Raw genomic sequence first — 8,727 nt, forward strand, 5'->3', positions numbered from 1 at the left:
GTGTGTCCTGCTGCACTTCACACGGAGGAAGATGTGATACACAGCCCCTGGGATCAGAAAAGAAGGCCGGAATTCCAGAGGTTTTAAGTCTAGGAAATGCAGCTCCAGATGTGGGGGGTAAACTAACTACTGCGAGCTGCCTTTGAGGAGCTGATCCAGATAAGACAAAATCAGAGGCCTTTCCTGCTTCTATTTCACAGTAAAAATCATTCAGCTATCATTATTGCTCTATTTTACCGTTACACTTTCTAGTGAGAGAGAGCAAGAACCCGTCCAGAGAAAGATCCTAGCTCAGATTCTGAAAGAAAATAATCTATCAGTGAATGAACTGCCAAAAACTCATTTATGTAGAAACATGTTCTATTTACAAAGGTCAGTTTGCTCTTCAGGACAAGTAAAAGCACCACTGGAAAACACAAACATACAGAAATGCCTCGGCTTTCAGACACTTGCTAATACACTGCTTTGCTTAAACTACTAGAAACATGAAGATACTTGAAATTAAGAGTATGTTCTGCATGCACTTTGGATAGAAATTACATCACTAGATATCAGTGTGTCATCTATCATCAACGCCGCACTCTTAGGCTCTTCTAAAACACCACAGCCTAGCTATTACCTTAGGATCTCAAAAGGAGGACATCGATCTTCATTAGCAAGTCATCAGTTACTTTTCACCACTAAACAAAGGACATCCCGATTGTCTTCTCAGCAGGAGAGTCCACTCTTGTCAAACTTGATGTCCTTTTCCCTGAGTTTCCCTTTAGTGTTTCGCTAGGCATGAAGATCGTTGGCTTGGTATAGTTACAAGTCCTGGCTCAGCACTCTTCCCATTACAAGGCAGAGTTCAGGAATTCAAGGAGCTGTGCACGGTTCCGGTCCCTCTGTAGAGCAGAAAGGCAGAGGCAGTGGTTTAACAGACCTGTACCCAGTGGAGCAAGGCAGCATAATGCTGCTTGCTGTGGGGCTTTCACGTCTCAGGCAGCTCAACCCTGCTTTCTATGGGGCTTTCACCTCTCAGCATACTGCACAGCAGACACTACCACATTCATAGAGCTGGGGATGAGTAGCTACCACATTGCTGCGTGTGCCTGGAGAAGTGCAAAGCAGTGGGTGCTCAAGAGAGATGCTACAGGAGACAAGCTGTCACTGCCACTATTTCATGATACATTTTCTAACTGTCTCCCTCTGGAGGCCTCACTGGGTTGTCATCATGTAGCTCAGAGCTTGCTCAGGAGGGAGCTTGCCAGCAGAACCGATGCAATTCTCTGGTGTCTGCGGCAATGTTCACTGTACACACAGCAGGTCTTGTGCTTTGGGAAGTACTTCTTGTTTCCTATGCATAAACAGCAGCTTGCAGCATAACAGAAATGGAACCACGAATTTAGGATCTTTCTTTATATAACAGATGGCCCAAACAGTGAAAACACTTGTTTCCAGCGGATTTAGGCACAATTTACAAAACAACTATTGAATCTCAAAACACAGTGAAGAATGGATGTCATTCACTTCAGCATGTTCATGGCCACGGGCACCAAACAAAAAAGGACCAACAACAAATATTTGATATCAAATACCATAAGAAGCAGGTTACTAGGATAAAGCTGGCAAGCACTCAGCATCATTTAACACAAACTTCAGTGCCACAGAAGGAAGAGAGTGTCTTTTTGATCAAATTTAACTGGGAATACTCAGGTCTGCTTTGACAGCTATAGAAAATGCTCCATCCCTGGCAGTGTTCAAGGCCAGGTTGGACACAGGGGCTTGGAGCAAGCTGCTCTAGTGGAAGGGGTCCCTGCCCGTGGCAGGGGTTTGGAACTGGGTGATCTCAAGGGCCTTTCCAACCCAAACCAGTTTGGGATACTATGAATCAGAACCTGCCAAAACAGGTATCTCAGCAAAATATCACTTTTCACACATACTGACTAGTACCTGAACCTCACTGCAGATCGCACTAAGGTGTGGAAACTGATGAAAAGAGCAAGCACATTATGTAAGTGCTGAGTCCAAACACCTCAACAGCACAGAATTATATTCATGATATCTATTTTCCAGAGTACTTCAGCAAAATCATCTGATTGCTCCGAGACAACACAGGAGCACGTGGTCCTAACACTACTGTTGTCCAATTCTTCTCTGAATAATGGCTAATCTCCCATATATTAGAAAAAAACAGTAAAGCAGCAATTACCACCACAAAGGACTGGATGAAGATGAGGAAAATGAAAACTGGAGTAAATTAAATCAACAGAGAGAGCCACGAATCAGCTAACCATTACAGACTGCAATTCTGAGAACCTGCACAAGCATCCTTCGGTTTATCTACTCATGCCTCAGTATTCCAAGCCCACTCATAACACAAAACCTGCCAAAAGAACAATTAGAATTCCTCAGATGGCATCGTAGCCACATTAAGAGTTACACACAATTTACAACTCCTAGCTAAGAGCGACGCTTCAACAAAAGACTAGTATTAGAAAGCTAGTATTAAAAGATACAGTATTTTCCCTTAGGGATTTATAGACTATTTTAGCTCTTACCTCTAGATCCTTCTTAGTCTTCTTTATTCTCATCTTAATTTTCTTTCCAGTTATCATGCTGTAGTTTTCATTCTTCTTTTTGTTTTTAAAGAACTACAATGAGATCACACATCAAAAAGACCTCAGCTTTGCTTTATTCTGTAATGTTGCAAATCTCAAACAAAATTACGGACAAGATTCTTTTATACTTCCTCACTGTCCCAGACAATAGAGGGAGGTTTCTATCTGTCAGTGGCAAGACTGGTGGTGTTATAAAGATTTTTATGACAGGACAGATTAAGTGTTTAGATGAGAAATATAATGGGACTTCAGACTCATAGGAGCATACCTTGGAAAGCTGGACAGGTCCTGTTTTCTCTTTCTTCTTCTTCTTTTCTTTCTTTTTCTTCATTTTGCTATCTTTTTTCCTTTTCTACAAGTATGAGACATATACTCTTACGCTGACAGACTTAGAAGGGCAATAAAGAAAGGATATCCACAAGTAGCTCTCAACACCCCAGCAAGACAGCCACTACTGCTTGCCCTTTCCACTGCTAAACAGCTACTAGCTGAAGTACACAGAAAGTAATGCAGCAGTGTTAGCAGCCATCAGGATCTTGAGAGTCTGATCCCATGTTCTGTCTCCTTCAATTTAACCCAAATACACAAAATCACTGAACAGAAGGCCCTAATAAAATGAAAAACTACATCAGCAAGAATCTACTACTCTCTCACTGACTATAACTTGTTTCTTCTGACAAATTCTGTAATGTCATTAAGATTCCCCACTCCTCTTTTCTTCAGAGACTCTCTAAACTCTAGCTGGACCAGCAATGATTGGCAAAAGAACCTTTATATTATATCTCCCTTAGTACACAGCCAACTACATGTGAACCTATCAGTTTACCTCCTGTAACCCTAAAAGGATGACTCAGATTTCCATAGCCACCGGTTATCAAAAAATGAACTATTTTCTGTTGGTTAATGACTTACTTCTCTCTGACAGCATTTACCTTTTTGTTGTGTTTTTCTTTTTTCTTTTTCTTTGATTTAGACTTAGGAGAATCTAAAATTAAACAAAAGAAACCCCTGTAAGTTTAGCATTCTGAAAAAGACATTTGGTTTTACAGCTAAAGCATACAGAAATGCAAAAGCCGAGAAGGAAATGCTCTGATTCAGCTATATACATATATATATTAACACTGCCTGAAACTAACCCTGGGAAAAGCAAGACATCAACTTACTGCCACTTACTGGTCTAACATGGAAACTGAAAACACCTGATCTACTCTGTGATTACTTGATCTACAGAGAGTGTGAAACAGCTTCCTAGTCTCCCAACAGACTGCCTCCGTGCTGTCAGCTCTGCAGCTTCTTTACAACGAATACCAAACAGAAGAGAACGTTATAGGAATACCCCAGAGCACAGCCAGACTCAAAAATCACGTAAGGCTGCCCAAGCAATCTTCTTCTGGCCTTCTAATAATAAATGCAGCACAAGTATATCAGAAGAAACAATTATTAAAGTAATTCTATCTCCATGTTCAGTCTCTTGGTAACAACGGACTGGACAACGTGCCTCCATGGGATGGATGGTATACCTGGCCAGAGGGCTTTTACAGATGTTTGCCAACATCAAGAAAGGGGCTCAAGAACACTGGGTTTCCTTCCAGGCTCCGAAAATCAGTGCACTGTAGTGAACAGACACTTGCCCAAGTTTTACCCCTTTGCCCACATCTCCTCCAGAGTCAGTTTTTATCACCCACCATCCTGGCCACGGTTCTCATGACCACAAACACTAGACTTCTGCACTGACCTGTTGACTTCTTAGGCTAAGCAAAGCCGTCTCTTCCCCCTGTTCACTCATTTTCAGTTGCCATCCCTCCCCATCCAGCCTCTCCAACAGCTCCATCTTCTTCCATACTGGGTCCACCCTACCTCCCCAGTTTTAGCAGTGATTTACCTGCATGTCTCCTGTCTGAGGGGTAGTGGCAACTACCTCCACCCACCTGTCTTAGCTCAGTTACCTCACGTCTTTTTCTGTCTAGATGGAGTAAACAGAATTGTTTAAACACGCCCTTGTAGGGCCTTTTTTTCCTAGATCATCTGCTCTCCCCTGTGAATGGCAACACAGAGGCAATTTTTAGCTGCAGTTTTAGCAAACCTCTGAGCACGTGCACTGACAACTGGAGCCTAATTCTGACTGACTTTTTCGCCTTAGATACACGTGCCTTGACATCTCTCCACAAACTGAAGCAGGGAGCACGGCAAGCACGTTCAGCCAGCGGCTGATAGGACACTGTCATCATGTTTACAAGTTTTAGAGGGTATCACATGGGATAAAAATCATTCCAGAAGAGAACACCTCCCTCCAATGTGCAAGCTCATAGATTTGAATATTTTCAGGATTTCTTTATGTCAGACACACTGAACCAAGCCCCTGAAGTAGGAGAACAAGTACTATTTCCATGCAGATGTAAATCTGCTTCAAGAGAAGCAGAACTAAGTCTTTGTTAAACACATACATCACAAATATGAGGTCCTGCCAACTTGATGTTAGCCTGTCCATCAGGAGAACTCTAGCTCATACAGAGCTCTTCCTGCTCACAGGAAAAAGGATAAAATACTTTTCAGTGTTTAACCTGACAAATTTTACTAAAAAATGGCAATTTGGACACTTTACCTCCAGTGATACCAAGTATCTTGAGACAGAACATCAAAGCAACACAGGCCTGATACAGTCAGTAACGTGTCCCAAGTTATAGGCATAGAAAAAACCTGCACTTACTCCCAGATAGTATTTACCCCAGGTTCTCTATGCAAGCAGCAGCTTACCATGGAAAATCTTAATCCTGCATGTGTGTTCCCACTGAACTTGGTCACTGGTATTAACAAAGCTCACACGAGTCCTCAAAGTGAAACACTTGGAATGTTAAGACCACAGTAAGACTGCAGCAAAAACCCCAACTCTGGCCCAGAAACATGGGTGAAGCAGAAAGAGATCCGTGTTTTGAAAGCGTAACAAACACCGTTTTAAACCTATACGGCACACTGCTACAAGGGAACAGTTCTCTGAATGACAGTTTCTACTCTGAAGTTAACACGGGAACATGGCAGAGGGTGTGTGAAGAAGGACCTAGGACACAGCAATAGGAAAGGGTTATGAGAGAAGCCCCCTGGACACGCAGCACTGGTATTCCACATTGTTGTTTTGTGGTGCTTTAGCCACACTTGAAATAAGCTTTTAAACGTTTCCAGGAGCGCTGTCAACGCTGGTGAACACGGTGTGTACGCAGGGAGGTAGCTTACCTCTGCTACTTGAAGATGACCTCGATGATGAGCGTGATGAGGAGGAAGAAGCGGATGTAGTGCTAGAAGCCGATGTGGATGAAATGGACGATGATCTGCTTCTACTGCGCTTTCGTTTCCTTTTTTCTTTTCCTTAGGATAACAGAAGGCAACAGTGACAAGCATCCCAGGAACTATGTGACTCTTCACAGAACTTAAACAGGATGAGCCCCTATTTCAGGGGGTTTTGTTCCCCTCTTCCAGCGTGCCATGGTCTATTCCCTTATCAGCAAGTGACAGTGTTCAGTATGGGGTCAAGCAGAGTGACTGATACACGGGCTAACACACGTAACAGCAGAGCACGGAAACAGATCAGCAGTGCCTACCTCGGCCTTTCAGCCCTTCTTCTGACGTTGCACAGCGCGCTCTACTCTTTTCATCCTCGCTGTCACCCATACCTATGACGGACATCAGCACAGCGAACACCATCGCCATCGCCGTATGAGCGGCGGCGCAGGGGGCACGCACTGGAAACCCGCGCGCCCCTTCAGGGCAGCCCCACCACCACCACCGCCCACCGCGGCCGCGCCACGTCCGAGCTCTCGCCCTGTCCCCCGGGGACCGGCGGCCACGCCAGGTTAGTGCCATCAGTGACCGTGCCCCAGGTGCAGGTACAACACCGCAGCACCCGCGCTTGCCGTTACCGGTGCCTCGCAGGGTCCCACCGAGGGAGGAGGAAGCCCGAGGGCCCGGGGCCCGCGTCCCGCCCGCCCCACGCCAGCCCCGCCGGCCGGGCCGCACCGCACCCGGGCCGCACCGGCTCCCACCTGCTCCCCGCGGCCGAGCCCAGCGGGGCCTCACGGGGCCTCCGTGCCCGATTCACCCCGGGACGGAGCCGGCTCTCGCCGCCCGTACCGAGGACCGGCCCAGGCCCCCCTGCCGCCCCGGAAGCGCTGTGGCGGCCCGGCGCCGCTTCCTGCCCGTGCGGGCGGTGGGCCGGGGCCTGCGGGCCGGTTCCTGCCCCGGGCTCAGCGCTCCCCGGCGGCTCTGCCCGCGGCCTTGCCCCGCTGGCCGGTCCCCGGGGGCTACGGCACAGCGCTGCCGGCCCGGCCTCCTCCCGGGGTGTGAGGCCGAGCGCAGTGCGCCCGAGCGGGCGTTGGGGTTGACGCGGGCCCGCCCTGCCCGGCCCGGCCCGCCCCGCCGCTGGCACAAACCCAGACCTGCTCCCAACGGAGATAACATCTCCTTTTGATCCCGGGGAATCTCGGACCTCATGGATCTGATCTAGCTTAGCTTAGCTTAGAATGCACTGAACGTCTGCGTGCTGCTTTATGGTGTTTTCAAGTGTAAACGAAAATCTCTGTGAAGTGCATGGGTTCCTAATCTAAAGCAGCGTCCATTGACTGTAAACAAATATCCAGTATTCCACATCCCTCTAAAAAGCCTGCTTAAATCCCTCCAAAAGCATGGGGAAAAGGGACATGAGATGGCAAGAGTGTGATATTGGTCCATACTAACCGCCTTCTGTTGTCTGGTTTGAGTTAAGCAATAGCATTCTTCATCTGTTTGGTGCTTTTCATTTATGAGGTTTGTGTTGAGTCCTGGGGTAAAGGTTGGACTTGATAAAGGCCAACCCTGTGATTCTCTCCTATGAGAAGGAATATATGCCACAAGCACTCCAGCAGGATGATAAAATCCTTTATTCTCATGGTAGTTTATGTTCACAGTGATGACATTTGGTAGAAAAACGCCTGGATTGTAGCAAGAGAACCAAACAACCACAAAGTGTCCATAAATACATTAGAAACATGCTGTGTGTGATGCAGAAATACCCGCCGCTCTCTTGGGCACTCACCCAGTACAATAGGATTGGGAAGTTTGTTGGTGTTTTTCATGCGACATCAAAACCTTTCCCGACAATCCATGCCACACAACACTGGTTTCCTTGTTAGCAATGGGATGAAACTTAAACTTTGGTTTACAAGTAGTAAAAAAAAAACCCAAAACCACTGAAAATTTTAACATAAATCTCTCAATTGCTGTAGTACAAAGAACAAATTTGAAGAAGGCTGGCTTTAAAAAAGCCTGTTTCCTCAGCTAACTCTGTATAAAACAGGCAGTGTTCCGGGCTGTTGCCATCACCCGGGATGAAGAGTTTGTGCTTCAGAACTGGAAAAGGAATATCCGTGGCAAAAACCTCTAAACCCAGCAGTGGGTAGAGGAGGGATTGCGGTACGGACCGGCTAAAACTAAACATGCTTCCAAAACCTATCCACGAACACACTTAACACTTACCCACATCACTATGCCATCCCCTACTCTATAATAAAGAGCTATAATACTACATAGCTCTTTTCATGCTCCAAACTCTTCATAAACATTTAAATAGCTCTAACGCTTCTGCAGGTGGTATCATCCCCATTTGATACTTGGGGGGGGGGAGGCAGAGAGGGCTGGGAATTTGCCAGGATACAAACCAAATCCTTTCCGTCTTGCCTCCCTCAACTGTCCAAGTTCTTTATCGCTTTCTGATTTTAACACTCAACGTACTGGAGGATGCCAGGAAAAAGGGGCGATATGTTCGTTATTAGTGGTTATCCTGCAAATTGGGCCACTTTGAAAGAATAGTCAAGTAGTAATCGAGATGAAGTCCATGTCCGAGGCTTGGGATTGATGGCCTCGAATGCCACACCATTTTCAAACCAAGCTTGCTCTTTCTGTAATGAAGCATTAGGGACACAAGGCCTGATTGTCTCTGTTGTAGGGCCCAAGTGACTCAAAGTCAGTCACAGTGGTACAAGGGGAATAAAATCCATTCCTTATCCTCTGTCTGTAGGAACATGGAAAACTCTATGGTGACCCATACAACACCGTACAACATAAAGAACATGTAGCTCAACCAGAGATTCCAGATGTGCTA

The 8,727-nt window shown here is 46.1% G+C and overlaps 1 protein-coding gene across 1 annotated transcript; it reads right to left on the minus strand.

Annotated features, from left to right (window-relative positions):
* Positions 1-324: 324 nt before the first annotated feature.
* Positions 325-6,786, minus strand: LOC133280425 (uncharacterized). The gene is made up of 7 exons (XM_061475125.1): positions 6,635-6,786; positions 6,194-6,265; positions 5,829-5,960; positions 3,533-3,585; positions 2,869-2,952; positions 2,541-2,633; positions 325-884 (listed from the first exon to the last, which is right to left on the minus strand). The coding sequence occupies exons 2-7, from the start codon at positions 6,261-6,263 to the stop codon at positions 834-836; spliced, it is 483 nt and encodes a 160-aa protein (XP_061331109.1). The 5' UTR covers positions 6,264-6,265; positions 6,635-6,786; the 3' UTR covers positions 325-833.
* Between the last annotated feature and the right edge of the window lie 1,941 nt (positions 6,787-8,727).

The sequence above is a fragment of the Pezoporus flaviventris genome, unplaced genomic scaffold (assembly GCF_033815535.1).
Source record: "Pezoporus flaviventris isolate CSIRO_AGI_PZ_B2104156 unplaced genomic scaffold, CSIRO_AGI_Pfla_v1 ptg000083l, whole genome shotgun sequence".
Lineage (NCBI taxonomy): Eukaryota > Metazoa > Chordata > Aves > Psittaciformes > Psittacidae > Pezoporus > Pezoporus flaviventris.

Bases quoted from the DNA above. Each gene is read 5' to 3' on its own strand.
- LOC133280425 (XM_061475125.1), bottom strand. From the start codon at position 6,263: ATGGGTGACAGCGAGGATGAAAAGAGTAGAGCGCGCTGTGCAACGTCA. The intron at 2,953-3,532 runs GTAAATGCTGTC...TCATACTTGTAG, and splicing joins AAGAAAAACACAACAAAAAG to AAAAGGAAAAAAGATAGCAA. The intron at 885-2,540 runs GTAAGAGCTAAA...TCTGCTCTACAG, and splicing joins AGACTAAGAAGGATCTAGAG to AGGGACCGGAACCGTGCACA.